At 41.6% G+C, this 18072-nt stretch overlaps 1 protein-coding gene across 2 annotated transcripts in view; it reads right to left on the bottom strand.

The window, feature by feature from the left end:
- Positions 1-5886: 5886 nt before the first annotated feature.
- furina (furin (paired basic amino acid cleaving enzyme) a) overlaps positions 5887-18072 on the bottom strand; it is a 79050-nt gene continuing 66864 nt past the window's right edge. For both annotated transcript variants that reach the window (XM_069693586.1, XM_069693587.1), the window contains exons 13-16: positions 16366-16545; positions 16157-16281; positions 15101-15223; positions 5887-10794 (exon numbers count right to left, since the gene is read on the bottom strand). In XM_069693586.1, the coding sequence (XP_069549687.1) occupies positions 10190-10794; positions 15101-15223; positions 16157-16281; positions 16366-16545 (1033 nt within the window). In that variant the 3' untranslated portion in view covers positions 5887-10189. The remainder of the gene's footprint in view (positions 10795-15100; positions 15224-16156; positions 16282-16365; positions 16546-18072) is intronic.

Raw genomic sequence — 18072 nt, 5'->3', positions numbered from 1 at the left:
TACAACACACACACGGGCAGGAAGAAAGACCACTGAGCTAAATCTAATCTGCATGCTGCCGTGTGAGCACTTTTCATCTGCTCCTCTGTGAAACAAACACATCAGCTCAGACATCTACTCAGCTACAAGTTAAGTAAAGTTTTTAGATAAAACAAATTTTGATTTTCCCTTTATAGTTTATAATTCATTTAGGAACCAAATATGTTACTTTTATATCGCTACTTTTATTTTACAGCAGTTGTTGATAGCTACTTAACAGATCATGTTTTAAATAGAACACATATGATCACCTTATTAAATATGATGCTATAGATTAAACTGGTTGAGTCCAGTGAGTTTAATTTATACTGTAAAGCCCGATATTGCGAATTTGACCCTAAATTTAGATAGAAATAAACTGCCCAAAAAATTTTAACACACAAAAAAAGGAAGTAACCTGAGGAAGAGCAACTGAGAAGCAATCTGAGTTGCAGCAGGACGCTGTGTGGACAGTTTAGAGCAGCAAAGTGAAAGTGAAGCACTGAAAACATTATAGGATTGTTAACATGTATGAGTGATATGATTTCAGAAGACGTCAAACAATGTCCAGACCACGTGACCTTCTCTCCAGCATCAAGACCTGGAGAGAGGTCAGACTTACTACACAAACACAAAAGAACTTAAGCGCACTATTCACACATACAGGAGAATGAAAACAAACACAGAGGGACAAGGACAACATGCACACAAAGGAGGAGAGAGAAACCAAAGAAGAGGTAGAGATTGGATCTTGGAACAAAAAAAATCTATACTGGAAACATCTAGAATGATGCATTGACAGTCAAAGGAGAGAGCGAGGTCCCAGGATGACTGATGGTCCAGCAGAGTGAAAGTGAAAAGAGAGGACAGGAAGGACAAAAGAGAGCTGGGCACACAGCTTAGACGCTCCTTTGTTTGTAGGAGAACAGACAAACAGGGTTAGAGAGATGCAGTGGTTTTCAATAATCTCATACACCATGGAATATACAATAAATACCGGGCTTAACAGATGAGTCTCAGACTGAGCTGTCGGAGAGAAAACAGATTCAAGAGCTAACATGATCAAAGAATGAGAAACTAAATGAAACTCAAGGGAAAGCTGAATTTTAAGTTTGGATTAAAAGGCTTCAGAGTCAGACGGTCCCTTCTGGTTAACGCTGAGACAGCAGACCCGTGTTCTGGCAGCACAGATCACAGGATGGACTGAAAGGTTTGAAGAGGTCAGACGGGTCTGAAGGGACATTCCTGTTTATCATACCGGACCTCATCAGAAGCTCCTGAAAGTCTGATCTGACCCGGATCTGAGCATGTGGAAACAAAATATTACAATCATCACATCTTGATGAAACGCAGACTTAAAGAACCAAGTTTCAGAAAGAAGTTTTGATGAGATGGAGGGTACGGTTTAAGATGTAACACCAAGATCCTTGACTGTGAAACTTGACAGTTATGAGTCAAAGCTACTCCATCAACCGGGTGTGTGTCCTGATGCTTTATAATAAATACTTGCAAACTGTATAAGAACAATACAACTGTTAACCACAAAAGAAACCTGAGGATCCATTAGAATGTATTACTGATTAATCCGTGATCATGTAAATCCAAACAGCAAACAAAACATCATAAAATGTAGAATTTATATAAACCTTACACACACTTTGTGGCCGATATTGACATATTCAATAGTGACGTACATAAATCTCTTATGCATAAACGAGCACCAGTCTAATGGATTTATTAGCTTGCTATATTAGGTGGAATACACAAGTTTAACTGAAGTTGTGTAACATTATGTAAATGCATGCGTGGGGACATTAATCTGCTATTTATGATGCAGGAGTTATTTCTGCAAGTTATTTCCTCTGTTATGTTTACTGCAATTTCCCCTTTTACCAGAAACATACTTTTTAGCACCCTTCAACCTAATGATACAAGGATCTAAATCAGAGGTCTTCAACAGGGGGTCCGCGGAGGTACTGCAGGGGGTCATGACATTTTTTGTTTAGACAATATTTTATTTTTATTTTTTCCACAAATTTAAATGTCTTTAAATACACATTAACATGAATCCAACATATTGTAGGGAATGGATAAATGGAGGCAGAAGATGTTATCTTTCAGTCAGAAATGCACACATTCAGCGACACACAGAAGCTCTCTCAAGCTGGGCACCGGTTCTCTCACAGCACGGGGGGTCCTTGGCCTGAAAAACGTTGAAGACCCCTGATCTAAATAGTTTGAATGACAGTATTAACATATCTCTATGCTGGTCCAGTTTAAGGTAATCAATTTATGTCTGTTGGATTTAATATACAATTTTTCATTAAAAACTTGGAACCTGCTAACGGCTTATATTTTTCAAGACATCTTTTTTAAAACTGCAGCCTGGGAGTCTGAACTAGTCTGTTTAACTTTTCTAACTAATGTCAAGTTTAATTAGTATTTTTTTTTTAGATATGATCTCTATATTGTCATATCCCCAAGATGGTACCAGGGATGGTGTATAATCTTGCACAATTATTTAATACAATTTTCAAACTTCTGAATGATTTGTAACCAGCTTCAAGTCAATATGTATTGTTCTTTTTTCACTCTCTGCTCTCAGTTCTCACCCGTGGACAAGCATTGCGACAGCCGTCCCACCTCCTTGAATCGTCCCCCTCACCTCATGCCATTGTCCATTCCCTCCTGTGCAGGCACCTCCTATTGATGTTGAAAGGAGGAGCAGCTTCTGTTATTGTTGTTCGGAGGCAATCTGCCTGCAGTTCGGTCGAGTCTCTCTTTGCAGCAGTCTCTTGCTCAAAGTTTAGCTTGGCGACAGTGTTGATCACTTTGATTTGTCTGTAGAGGCCCTTGGTGCTTCCACCCCTTTTTGCCAGATCGATGGAGGAGAGAGGCCACAATGTGTGGACGTGCCCGTTTGCTAAACCTCTCCTTCTAAACTCTCACAAGGGCTCAACTATAAGGAACACATTGGTTCCGATAAGAACGTGTCCTTGGCTGAATACTTTCAGACAGAGGGTCAGACATGTGTCCAGTGAGACAACAACCAACACTTATCATGGACAGTTCACATTCAGGGAATCAGAGGAGTCTCAAAGTATGTCAATAGAACAATAGAGTTCCCTGGAGAGTTGCTGCTGTATGCTGAATGCAGGACCTTAATATTACTTGTAATGGTTTTTTTTGCATTGCTGTATGCTGTTTTTTAGGTTACTGGAGCACTGTGGCTGCAAAACATGTCCACAGTGATGTGAAAGCCTGAAGCAGCTAGGTGCAGGTTTATCTGAACCTAATACACTGCTGCACACTGAAAGCTAAAAAAAGTTGATAGATATTGCACAATTATTTTTAACCTTGTGCTGTGGCTAGTGTGTTGAAACTTCTTTCCAAAAGAGGCTGCTTATTGTTTTTAGACCAGACAGTAAAAAAAACTGCTGTTCGCTGCATGAAATACAAAGCTTTTTATTTTCTGTTTACCACAGTCTGAACCAAGTCTCACTTCATTAGTTTCATTTATGACTTGGTTGGCGCTGGATGCAACCTCCCTGCTGTAAACTCATTCATGTAGGCTAATTACACCGGCCATACATCATTGAATGCACTCATTAGTCAGATGAGAGAGAAGAAGGGACAAAAATAGAAAACATGATGCAGCGCTGCTCAGACCGGTTGTACAGACCACATCAGAAACGTTGGATTTTATGTTAAACTTCAGTACCTAGACATGAGCTGCACGCCATGTTACATCAAACCACACGCAATGGCTGAAAACGGAGTCATGTAGGTCTAATTTGAGGACCAAAGGTCACTTCATGTGGACTAAATGCTTTTAGTTACCACTTCAGTATTACCATTACTTTGCAGTTGCAGGTATGGAAAGTACTTTTAGCTCTGGACAGACTATGAGTAGACTCGGCCATAATCACGACTTCAAATTTTGGCATTAGAAACAAAACCTTGAACTGAAAAGGAAAATATTGTCATTGAAAGCCTTTTGGAAAAACGAGTAGAGGTTAAAAAACTAAAATTTAAAAAAAAAGTATTAGCACTGAAAAACGTTGCACTGAAAATAGGTTTTAATGATTTTTTATGAACACCTCATTTTTAGCGTTCCCTCATAACATGTTTTTCATTCTCTCGTTTCTTCTTCCTTTCCTTCTGAGCCATGTCTATTTCGGTGCAGCTGCACCGAGCAGCCCAGCGTACGTCCCCTCATTGAATTTGACTTTGAACTGGGCACTAAGTATGCCGACATAATTAGTAAAGTACACAAATACTTAGATTAAGAGGTCCCTCCAGAAGAAAACAGCACGGTAATCTGCAGGATGCTGTTGCTGTCATTTACAGCCAGTTACGGTAGTTTTGCATTACTTCTCGATACCCAGCAGGTCTCTCGCCGACTGCTGCCGAGACAGGCTGCAGCTTCGATTATGACTGCAGCCTTGGGATGGCACAGCTGTCACCGTGGCTGCAGCCGTGGCTGTACGTTGGCTGTAAAGATTTCAGCTGGGACGCTTTCGTTTTTAATGGTTGTAACACTGTCACCGAAGGATCGCGGATTCAAATGGCAACAGCTGGACATATCCGTAACCCTGAGCAACAGCAGCAGCCCAAGCCTAAGCAAAACATATATCCAGCCACAGCCTCACCCGGCACAGCCAGGCAGAGCAGCTATACAGCTGTGTTCACATCCAGAAGCTGAATACTGTCGGAGCTCGGCCTCTTGAAAATGAATAGGCACTAAGTGCATCACAAAGTGTCACGTCATCTCTCCCCCCGTCGTATCTGCAGTTTCCTTTAACTGGCAGTGAAATAGAGCAACTGTTCTTATGGATCAGAGCAGCTGAGTGCAAACAGACAAATGGCTCAGAAGAGATGGAAGAAGTAAAGTAAAGCAAAAGTAGTCCTCCAAATTTACTTTGCTGTGACGTCTTTGGGGATCTGTAGTTTTGTCATCACAAGCTCCAAAATTATTTTTGTTAAGAATCTTTTTTCTTCTTGACAAAGACTGTTTTGCAGTTTTAGCTCTCTGTCACTATTATGCTGTTAAGGGGAGAGAATCAAGAACCATTTCCGTATAATCTGCATTTAATTTGCTCACTGTGGAGAGAGCAGTCGGCCGGAGCATGAATGTATAGAAGCCTACAGTCATTACGAACATTTCCATCACAGCAGACGTACAACTTATCTGGGCATGCATGGACAATTATTTCCTACTCTTGTAAACGTACTTTTATGCCTCCTTGCTGCAGCCATAACCGCAGGCATCATGTTCGCGGGTCGTCTGTCTGCTTTTCTAACTTGGCAGAAACCTTCACTTGGTACCAAGAATGACCTGATTCGATTTTGAGGGTCAAAGACCCATTCTCTTTTGAAGAGGAAATGTCTTTGATTTTGGCACGAATGTTCACCTGGCCTCAACACAGAAGTGATTCGATTTTGGTGGTCAAAGGTCAGAGGTCACCGTGACCTCACATCTTTACCATTCTTGTGAAGGTTCTCAGGAACGCTTTAAAGGATCTTTGTCAAATTTTGCACAACAATTCACTTTGCTTAAACAATGAAGTGAGTAGATTTTGATAAACAAAAAGGTCAGAGGTCAGGGTCAATATGACCTCACGGCCGTCCTACCCTTCAGTCCCATTCTTGTGAAAGCGATATCTCAGGAACGCCTCGAGTCCGAGTAAACGTTTGAATAAATTCCCGAGACGCTGCGTTCACGAGAATGGAAAGGCCGGATCTTTAATTGAAATACTTGATTACTTTTACTGAAGAGGATGCGAGTATTTCTTCCACCGCAGCGCCCTTCTCATACATCAACCGCAGCATAACTACTAAAAAGCATTCCAGTGAATAAAAACACAATCAAATTTGCATAGATCTTTATTTTTAGTAGAATCTATAATTGACATCAATTAAATAAAAAGGAGAAACCAAGAGCAAGAAAAAAAAAAAAAAAAAATCTTTAAATTACAAGAAAATTACACTGCACCATTCATGTAGTACAAAAATAGGCCTTATTTTAGCGTTATGTCCCATGTAAGATAGTCATTCTTGTACATTAACCATAGGTCACAAATCTGTAAGGTACTGTGTGCAGCCTCTGGTCGGGAACCTCTTGAAGAGGCGGGAGGAGGTCCACAGAGTCGACTGCGGCTGCTTCACCGACCGCCCCTCCATCATCACAAAGTGTTTCATTTCTACTTTAACAAGCATGTGCACGCACGGACGCACTCAGGTCTGATTCAGCCCTTAAGTTAATGGCGATGGGATACATTCTACCTCCTCCCTCCACAGCTGCTAAACATACAAGGTGTCGCCGTACAGCTTCAAAAAAAAAAAAACAGCGATGACAGAACAGTGTCAACAAAACACTTTGAGCAGAAGTGAAAGGGGTCAATGGACTGTGACAACCTGAAAGCAACACGCCTTAACACTAAACAGACTGCATTCAAATGATTGTCTTTGGTTATGCCAAAGATATTGCTCCTATTAAGTCCTTCTGACTTCATATTGATCACTTCAGACTACATCCTAAAGCAGGACTGGAGCAACAACGAGCTCCATGAAATAAATCAGCGATGGTCTCCATTGTGTCCGTGAGCGAGTTTCTTTTTAATCAGGAGAGACAATTTGCAGTGAGTAGACCCCCCCCCCCCCCACATTAAAAAGGTTTCGCACTTTGCCGCCAGTCAAGTGGTCGCCTGATAATTAGAAGCCGCTTTCTGGCACAATTAGAGAACTTCTCTTTGTTTTTATGTGTGTGAAGTAACGGTTTTCAGCAGCTCTTGTGCTTTGGAAGCACAATCTACTTAATGCTGCCTGCATTCAAGGCTTTCTTAAAAGTTGAACACTTGAATACACAGAGCTCAGAGTTCATCAGTTACACGTTTTCAGAGTTTTCAAGCTGTAGTGAATACACCATCGAGCTAGGATGAATAAACCATTATGTGTGTGTGTGCTGACGTGGAGCCACAGAAACCTGTATGATCACGCCAAAACGTTGCATTTAAGAGGGAATTATTCTTTCTGGAAGCAATACAATACTTTTGTGGGAAAACGTCCATAATATCAGCACGACCGACAATCCATTAGTTCACGGTAATTGGAACAAATTGGCCGAAGTTGCACATTATAGTTCTTCAAAAGAAGCGAAGTCTAAGTATCTTGGGTTGAAGAAAATCGTTTGTGGAAGCAATTTTGCGGCTGCATTAGCCCATTACGTGTTGTTTACACACTTCACAGCAGGCTGGGAAGTCAGTAAGACTTTGTGGCTGACGGCGGAGGCTGGAGTTATTACGTTTTCAAATTAGCACCCTCCTTAAACTGGAACCAACCAAAGCTTAAATGCCAGTAGACACTAATGTATATCACACAAACCCCTGCAGCACACAAACTCGCCACTTTAGCTTTGTTAGCTTCGATGGCATTCTCTCCACATCCACATTCTCGGGATGCTTTCTAACCCGGAGAGCTGCAGCAAGCCAAATGTGCTACACCTGCCCCAGTCATCTGAGATGAATTAAGCTTCCTGGCTCAGTGCTGTGTTTGAGGGTATACGTGCCAATCTTTCCTCCAATGCTTTTGAAGACCATTTTTGGCTGGTATTGATATGAAAATCTTGTATTTGACAGATCTACCTATTTTTTATTTTGTCTTTTATGAATACGCATTTGAGTTATGAATTATTTTTTTTACAATTTAGGTCCCATTTAACAGCATATCTATGAACAATATATTCCGTGAAGGATTTCTAACAAACAGTTAAATCGAAAATTGAAATTCATCTGTTTGTGTGCTTCTACACCTTCTTGCCCTCAAAACAAGGACGTTGTTTGATTGTCAGTGACAGAATCTTAAGAACAAAAACAGGTCTTAACTCGGGGAGCCGCCCAGTTACAGGTGGAGAAACAACAATGCCTCAGATAATTTTAGGTTGATTTAGCACTTAAATGCTGGCCAACAAGATCGAGGAACAATTCTCCTCTCTATTCTATTTCAGTAACAGGTTTTAAAGCCCAGTTGTGACTGCACATGAATGCCAATCCTAAAGGCAATAAATCCTAGCACAGATAGAAGTTCCCGGGAAGTAGAATTTACACAGCAGCTTCACCGTTTCTGAATTGCAATTGCTTGTTTCTCTTCTGAAACATTAATTTGATCCACGTCTACCCTCCTAAATCTTTCCCGAGAAGCTTTTTCATATCCTAACCTACATATAATTTGACCTTTATAATCATTTAACGGCTCTTCTAACAGCGGATGAAACCTTGCTGAATGATATGAGAGGTAGATAAAAGGATGAGCAGCTGCAGTTTTCTATGCATGTCATCACCATGACAACCTCTCTCAGCAAGCGCCACTGTTTTTGTACTGAAAATGTAAGAAAAAAAAAAAAAAAAAAAAAGAGAGATCAGTGGAATCAAAATGGCTACACTGGATTAAATAATGAGATGCATATTTCACATGATAACCAGCCCGGGAGAAAAATCACTCTAAAACAATCTTCCCTAAAGGTATGATTCAAATCTCTCAGAATAAATAGTTTGCCGCAGTATCATTTGGAATATAATTAATTGGCAAGTACGCTGAAGAGATAATCTGAAATTCAGATTAGATGAGGACTGGAGGGTAAATGCAGAGACGCCGATGAGATGTCGAGTCTCAAACCCCGAACTTTTTTTTAAACAATAGTCAAGATTTGAAGAAGAGAGCAAAGACTGAGAATGAAGGAGGAAAAGAAAAACCTTCACAAACATGAACTAGCTTTCAGTCATGAAGATATGAGGCGTGCGTTTGTAGTGCTACGACAAAAGGAAAGCCTTGACGTACGGTTAACTCCGTCTGCTCTGTCAGGTAACTCAACACCTGCCGAAGCTTTTGTGCGAACCAGCGACACGTTGTTCTGCGTCTCTCGGCTGCTTCTCTCTCAGCTCCGGGATGTGAGCACATCGGATGCAGAAATTAAACATCCCTGGAAGCGATTGTGCCTCAGGGTTGATTGAGTAGCCCATGTGTACGCGAGATCTTTGTTTTCTTATAATTTATCTTTTTGTTGTTGTTTTAAACCCCTCTGTGTGATAGCTGGGAGGTTGTGAGCGCAGGAGAATTTATAGTTTCTAAAACCAGAACAAGTTCAGTTCCTTCGCCTAGAGAAGTGACTCTCAGCTTGCTCTTCCAGAGCTGGGAGAAATCTTTTCAAAACTGTGTGTCCAATCAATAACTATATTGGTTTTAAAAATGCATGAAAGAAGGATTCGGTTTAAAACAAATACGACTGTTGTGTCATCGGAAAAAGCATGACGGCAGAGATATCCAAAAATTGTCGGCACGTAACTATGAGCCAATAAAGTTCGGATGTTGCCTCATCAACAATTTTTTTGATTTGTGCATCTTTTAGAAATGCACCTTAAAACTGAGTCTTCAGGTGGTACTTTTCTGAAAAGATTTTAGATGCTGATGTCTGAAAATGATACTTTAGAGGGAATTTGTTTCCAAATCAGATTTCATCATTCATTGATACAATCTTTTGTTATGACGTTGTAGTCAAAGTCCTTCATATGACAGGACCCACTAGCTGCTCTATAAAGGGCACTACAGATTTACATGCAAACCTTCATTTGGACATGGGGGCGCTCGTGCACACACACACACACACACACACACACACACACACACACACACATCTCTACTTCTCATATTCAACAATCTCATCTGGCTACTGCACTGAGACTAATGGAAAGAGGGGGAAAAAAGAGGGAAGAACAGAAAAAAATAATCATTTGTTTACTGTAACAAAAAGGAGCTGGAGCTGGTGGGGAAAATGGACTCTGAACAGACAGACACTGTTAGTGATTGAGGGCAAGAGGAGGGAGAGAGCCAGTTTAATAGAAATGCGCCCAAGTGTGAACAGAGCAAAGCTCAGGCCATCCCGAGCTGAGAGACAGCAGCTTCCCATCTGGTCTCCCACAGCAGAGTGGAGCACCACATCCCCAAACAGGGCTCAGATGAGAATCCAATAAGACAGAAAAAAAGAAAAAGAAAAAGGGAACGAGAGATAAAACCAGAGAAGACTGTGAAAGGACAGTTACCACAGCCCTGAATGATCAGACGAATGCAGGTGAGCGGATTTTAAAAGCAGGACAGAAGGAGGGATGTGGGGGAGGCATTAAAGAGCACTTTGTGTTTTGATAAAGGCAGTCCTCTCATTTTGGACGTCAGACTCTTCGTTTTCGGAGTCTGTATTTACCCCATCATCCCCCCACACCGTCGGGATGCCACGGTACGACACCATCCTATTTCCCCCGAGGCTGAAGCTGCCCCCGAGGCCGCCACCCTCCAGAGAGGGCAGCTTGATGAGTGCGCCCGAGCGCAGCTGCAGCAGCAAGAAGATGCCAGCGAAGGCGGCGATGATCGCCACGCAGCTGAATACGGCGATGGTTATGGGCAGCTGGGAGGTGAGCTGAGGCTGTGATTTTGGGTCCCCCTGACCCACCATGAAACTGCCAGGGGACTCACGCATGTACTGGTTGAGGTGCAGGCAGGTGCCAGAGATGACGTCCAGGGAGCTGTGAGGGGGGCAGGACAGGCAGAACCGAGGGCTGAGGCTGCTGCAGGTCAGGCAGGGCGCTGGGCAGGGCAGGCAGGCTGGGACGGAAGCTGGTAATATGAAGTTTCCCACGGTGTAGTTGAGAGGCTCGGTGCCCACCGAGAAGCCTGCTGGACATTCTTTCACGCAGCTCTGCTGAAAGAGGTAGTAACCGGCGTTGCACTCTGTAACAGAGAAAAACTGAAATAAGCAGCCGCGGGCACCGTTTTACGTCTTCATACGAGTCACACCTCGCAAACAGAGAACGAGGAATCCTGCCCAGATAGACCAGGCTCAGACAGCACAGTTAACACGGTAAATCACTGTCATGAATCTCTGTATTCATTTGGGGATAGTTGGAAATGTGAGACAACGTTTCAAGGCTTTTAAATTGCTGTTTTCACTTTTGTTGGAGCTACTTTTGCTCATTAAACGAAAGTAAAGACAAAAAGTTTAGCAATTTATCTGCTGAGTGCAGCATGTTTAGACTGTTTCCATATGCAGCAGGTCCAGATGCAGACCATTGCCTATTATGACAATTAACAAACTGTGGGTGCTGAGGGTAACAGAGCCAAGCCAACAGAAGGAGGAAAGTCCAATTTACTGCAGCGTCTTGTCAAAATCAGACAAAACTATAGCTGTGAGCCCCAAATCAGAGTGCACTGTGTACTACATGATCACCTGCACATTACATTGAGTTTACCCTTGTCTGTAAGCATGTCAGTACCTTGGACAGCCTGTAGGGGTCAGACTGTCACTGTTGCAGACTGACATGTAGGTGGACACAGTGCTGGTGCTCAGCAGTATCTTTACACCTTGCCTAAAGCAGTATTTGATTAGGTAGGACACAGCAGTGTGAACACCATTACATTTAAATGGGATTATTAAAAAGAGACCTGGGGTGGGGAAGGTGGAGGTGGTCACACGACGCAAATGGCAGGATGGCAGCCCACCTGAATATTAGAATAATACTAATATTATTCATAACGGCAAACTTAATGTACAGAGGCTGAAAGTTCTGTGTTGGAGCCCGATGATGTCGAGGAACCAAAGGAAGCTTACACTCGAGCCAGAAACACAGAGGGGGAGCGAAGCGGAGTCTCTGCCAGAACTGGCAAATGCTGAAGTGGCCAAAGGGGCTGATGGCGATTTACCAGCTGCGCACAGCAATAGCACCGAGCAGATAGTCAGTAGGATCTGAACTGAAGTCCTTCAGGGAGTGGAGGCGTTCTTTAACTAAAACATTGATCCAGTTTCACAGAGGCGAGAGCCACGTGCAGCTATCGTCACCAAAAATGAAACCCGGATAACTGAAGCGGAGACCTGCATGTCAGATTTGGACGACATCGTGACGAACCGATGTTGAGAGCAAACTGGCTGCTGATATTGAACTGGGAGAGCCGGGGCAGATTGTGCAATACAAGCGTTGTGGGCTTACCTGACGGAGGGCAGCAATCCAGCTTTATGCTTTAAGACCTGGTTACCTGAGCTTGTTAAGATCACCTTTTAGGGGGAACTGTGAAGTTTGATTGGGGTCACCGGGCTCTCCCTTGCCGCCCCCCCTGCAAGGTCAACGGCCCCACGCTGTCATTGTCAAACTCCGCAACTTCCAGGATAAAGTGCTGATCATGCAGGAATCAGTGAAAGCCCAGTGTGACGCCTCTATTTCAATGTATGAGGACTTTTTGGTTGCTGTAGTCAGAAAGTGTCAGGAATTCTTCCCAGTCACGCCAAACTGTACCCAGCAGTTCTCCACATCAGCCACGTTGCCCAGGAGAACCACTGGTGTTCTTTCTAAGTAACTTTAAGCTTTATAAAAGTCCATCTACAGTTAGAGGGTTGTATTACTGTCGTAGTATAGGAGCTTGCTTCTTTTATTGCTGATGTAGGCAAGGTCGCCTCGTTCAACACTCCCTTTGGAGTTCTGGGTGACTAAATCGCTGAGATATGGTTTATGTATTAATGTGTGGGCTGTGGAATGCTAAGGTATGTTATATAGCATGTATATCTCTGCCATGATTGCTCCAGTATCCCCCCTATGAGCATCAGGTGGACAACTCATTGACTCTGTTGAGTAAGAAAGACCACCGTCAGAGCCTAAAAGGTCATTTCTTGGCACACATCAAGCCTAAACTTTACTGTAGTTCATGTTTAATCATAAAGTGTTTCTTTTTCTTAATTAAAAAAATCTTTTTACAGGGGAGCTTTGGATATTGACTATATATTTAGACATGGGAACTTCACATATCTCCTGGACAAGTTATTACTCACTGCAGATGAACATTCAAAGTGAGCGTGAGACTGAGTGGGAGACGTATATGAAGCTTCCTTTAGTAGTAAAAGTAGAGGTGGAGTTATTTTAGTTTATATGCAATTGAAGCTTTATGGAGGTACAGTCTATCTAATATAGTAGTGTATATACATTCTCTCTCTAATATACAGTGTATTGTGCTAAAAGGTCAGGTAGTTTTTCATTTTTCCAGCCATACCATCAGAGTACTTTTTCACATATTGTCTCTAAATTTGCACACTGGAGCTGGAATAATACTGTTACTGCTGGAGATTTTAACTACTGCTTCTCTTCCCGCTTAGATGCGCCACCACCAGCACAGAATGCAAAGCCAAGCAGAACCAGGGCCATTTCAGACAATTGCAATGGATATGGTTTGGCTGACACATGGCGAGTTCTGTACCAAAATGATAAGAGTTCAGATTTTTCTCAGCAGTTCGTAAGTCTACGAGTGGAATCGGTTTAACATGAACTCCTGAGGCATTACTGCAGAACGCAAATGGTTGTGCTGTAGGTGATATCATCATTTCAGATCGTATGCCTGCTTTTTTTTTTCTTTTTTTTTGATGAATATTTCTTATGTGACTTCCCCGAACAAAACATGGAGGTGTAATCCATTTCTGTTACATGATCCTACTTTTAAGAAACACCTGAATGTGTAACTTCTGCACTCTTTCAAATAGAAAGGTACACCAGATGGACCTGTGATATGGTCGCAGAAACAGCCAATCACAGGAGGGTGATCAGAGACGAAGAGAACAATGTGGAGTTAGAAGGTGTGGAGACTGAACAGTTCCCCATTGGTTGAACTACTGAATGAATTACAGGTTGTTAAAACTGTTTAGAGGCCATATTGACAAAAAGGGCAAAGAAATCAATTTTCTTTGCTAGGCAAGGAAAGGAACACAAATTGGTACCTAGCGAAGGTTTTAAGAAACAGGTTGTATAACCAAAGTATGTCAGAGATTAAGAACCCAAAAAGGATTCCTAAATATTCAAACAGAAATGAATGAAAATGTTCAGGGCTTTCTATATTAATTTGGCTAATTGCTTCATGGAAATGTTATCAACTAAATTTACATACCAGAAAAAAGAAGATCTCTGCAGACCATTAACTTTTAGCAAAATTAAATATAAACATGATGTTATTATCCAGTAATAAGGCGCCAGGCCCTGATGATGCCGAGTATTATGAAGGGTTTTTAGCTGTATGATATTTCAATTATTTGGCATCCATTTGAATTGGGATCGCTCATCTATTTTTTTTTTTTTTTTTTTTAAATGGAAGCCAATATTTCTGTAGCTTTGAAAAGAGGGAAGCGCTCAGATAAAAGCTCCTCTTATACTCCGATATGGAACTTAAATCTTGACTTTATATTACTGGATAAACTCTTACCATAAGTCTAGATTTCACTTTACCATCTCTTATGGGTAATAATCAGATCGGGTTTGTTCGAGGGAGATACTCTTGTGCCGATGTTAGGAGATAATTACATATTATTCATCTTTCAAATTTATGTAGCCCAGAGGCATTGGTTGTTTTTTAACCTTTTGATAAGGTGGAACGGCCCTATTCAATTTCTGAAAATCGTAATACTGGACGAGGCACAAGGCAGGGCTGCCTAGTGCTTTATTATTTGCACACATGGAACTACTCTACTGTAGCCATTAGGTCGGACAAGGATGCTAAATATCAATATTGTTGTATCATTATTATTATAATTATTATAACTATTATAACTCCTTTATAATTTATTCTTTAATATTTACCCCCCCCTCCCCCCTGGTCTTGTGTGTTAATTATAATGGTTATGTTTTGCCATTTCAACTGATTTCATCTTTGTTATGGCAAAAAATATTTACCAAACAAAAGGAGAGCAGTTAAGTTTAATCTCATCACAAGTTGGACCTTCATTTATCATTCAAACTGATGCTCCAGCTACATAAAGGCAGGAAGCTTGGCATGCAGGTTTAATAGGATGAATGTCTGACTTTCAAATAAGTCGGCACAAAGCTGACAGAGACACAACGCAAATGGATGCAGCTGAGCACACACAGGATAATATTTTATCGTGTTCACACTTACCAGGCTACTTCCCATGTCACACCTCAACATGACACTACACTCTACCTTCTCCTCAGCTGCTGGGGCTGTAAATCCCCGTGAGGAACAAACTGAAGACAAAACACACCAGTCTTACCGATGCATATCTGCCTCAGATCCAAGGTCTTGCAGCTGCCGTTGTCAGACTGAGACTCGTCAGAGGTGCTTGACGATGCTGAGCCGGTGCCATACAGCACCAGGATGAACTGGGTCAGGGTGCCTGGGCGGAGAGATAATGATAAAAAAAATTTTTAAAAAAGCAATACAAACTGGGGAGAAAAAAACTAAGTAGGACTGTCAAAAACAGTAAGGCGCCGTCACTCCCAGGGTGGATTGAGTAAATGTAACCCGTTCTCATTTTAGACTCCAATTTTCTGCATAAAGTGACACAAAATGTCTCCTTGATATGAGCCTTAAGACAACATGAATCTATGGCTAACAAGAGTTTCAATCCTTCAACTGTGGGGCCTTGTGAGAAGTTCCTCGTCAGTAAATCACTCCTTGCTGGGGAGGGAGGGGTGAGACATTGATGGAGATCTGTTTTCTGTAGTGTTCTTCTTTTGGGTTGAATATGTTGTTGTGGTGAGACCTGCTATGTCCAGATACGGATGATTATATCAAACATATAGAGTATAAGTATATAAGTATTTACTCCACTGCTTAATGCAATAATCAAATTGATTACTGCAAAGCTACACAGAGTTAAGCTCCTATAAAAAGAGTAAAGACACTTTGGATAGAGGAGGCACTTGATCCCTAAGCTCCTGGCACTGAACCTTTACCCTCGAGCTGAACTGTCGACTCAAAAGATTAAAATGTGTTAAATAACATCCAAGTCAGGCCGTTTAAGGTCATGCTGGTGACAATGAGGGAAAGACCTATAGCAGTTGTGTTTTTCTTTGTTCTCTATAAAAAAAAAAAAAATGTAGGTGTAAGACTGCTGGTCAGACAGAAATTGTAACATGTCCTGTTGGACTCAGAGGACTTGGGATTTGCATTTGTTCAGATATTAATCAGAAAACCAATGAAAGATAAATTTGTAGTGAATAAGATATTAGCACTAATTTCCAGATACAAATACACAAATACAGAGGCAATTTCGTCAGTTCTTCATTCCAAATATCCAATTTCTCTAAGAACAAAGCTGTTTTACCGTAATCACTGGCACCAGCCACGTTCTCAATCTCCAGCGTCCACGCCCCTTTGGGGTTCTCATCCCATGAGTGGGTGGTCATGAAAGCCCAATCATTAAAACCCTCTGATGAGTAGTCATGAGGCCTGCAGAAAAACAACAAGCAGGAGTGTATAATAGTTTGTTTACCAGCTGTATGTGTTTGTGTTTGTGTGGTTGTGAGGTCATACCTGGGGTGGAGCAGTGTGGAGCGTGTGCCGGCAGGACTAATGAGGTGGATGGCCAGGTTTCCCCTCCGGTTGTAGGACAGGGTGAGCCGGGCCTGGACGTGCTCTAATGATGTCACGTGACTGTCTGCCCCAATGCAGGCATCCACACTCTTGTTAATAGATAAATGGCTGCCAATGTTCCTGTCAAATGAAGCATAAAGAAGATGTAACAAGTCAGTGATGGACTTTATTTGTAGGTTGTGTCAACCTGGAATTATTACTGGCTTATTGCTGAGTGCTGGATAAGATACATTTTACTCCTGGCCACTGAGAGCCTGTGAAGGGTGAAGAGTTTGTGGCCTTGAACAGGATTAGTGTCTCACAACCTGGAGCACTGCTGTCCTTGGTGGAAGGAAAGCACACACCTCTTTTCTTTTTTTTTTTTTTTACTCCCCCCCCAAATCCTCTTAGGAGATTACACGCATCTACAACAATTCTGAGGAGGAGAATGGTATAGAGGTTTTAGTGACACCGATGTGCCCAAATTATAGACGAGGTGTGGAGTGATCATTAAACTGTCAGGCTGCTTCAAGATACCCTGCAGGTTCAGTCTGATTCAGACTTTTCATGATGCATTAAAGCACTACATAGAGTAAACAATTTTCTGACCTTTGAAGCAGCCGCACACTGAAGAAGTCATCCAAAAGGTTAATTCACAGCACTGTTCAGGTGCCAGTAAGTCATTAAATGACTGTCCACTTTATCATTATAATGCAAATTGAGAGTCACGCACGGCGCAGGAGTCAGAAAACATGAAATACATTTATACTGATGGCTGCTGAAGTTGATTTATTGTCACCAACTGACCACTGCGGCACATGCGCCTGTGATTTAAGGTCTGGAAGAAGCAAAACTAGTGGCACTGTTGCAAGCACGGCATCTGTTCTTAGCACACACACACACACACACACACACACACACACACACACACACACACACACACACACACACACACACACACACACACACACACACACACACACACACACACACACACACACACACACACACACAAAGACAGAGGGAAGATATGCTGCACTGTCGCTTACATTTTTCATCAAGAGCAAACATCAAGCACAAAAAAAAAAAAAAAAAGCGTACAGTATCACAGACCCTATCGTAAGAAAGCCAATGTGGCTTTCAGAAGACACATTTTATATTTGTTCAATAAACATTTATTTGAACTTGCTCATCGTGTTGCCTGTTTTCAATTCCCCAGTACAGTTGTTATATAAATTCTGATAAACACAACATCCTCACAGCTTGTATTTCTATAAATGTGTCATATTCTCTCAAATCATATTCACTTCCTCTTTCTTAAAACAACCTTTAGATACTTTCATGTAATGATTTATTTTCAATTCATACATGATTAGTGCCATTAGAATTAATCACAATTTAATACAAAGCGTTAAGTTTGTTGGTTCATAACAGGTAGTTTTGTTCACAATTCTTTCAAAGAAGGAAAATTGTATTAAATCCATATTACACATGAAACTATGAGGGAACAATATAACGTATATAATAAGATTAAAAATTCCACCAATCACATTTGGGGAATCATTTAGTCAAGTGAGTATTTTAAGCAGTGTGTGTGAAGCATTTCAGAACAAACATAAAATATACTTGGAGCCAGGCAAAGCTCAGGTGTTGCCATGCATTTGGCAG

Source organism: Brachyistius frenatus, unplaced genomic scaffold (genome assembly GCF_029030835.1).
Source record: "Brachyistius frenatus isolate BFR_SWC_R1_liver_20210118 unplaced genomic scaffold, ASM2903083v1 Contig_15, whole genome shotgun sequence".
Taxonomy (NCBI): Eukaryota; Metazoa; Chordata; class Actinopteri; family Embiotocidae; genus Brachyistius; species Brachyistius frenatus.
This window is presented reverse-complemented; position numbering and strand designations above follow the sequence as displayed.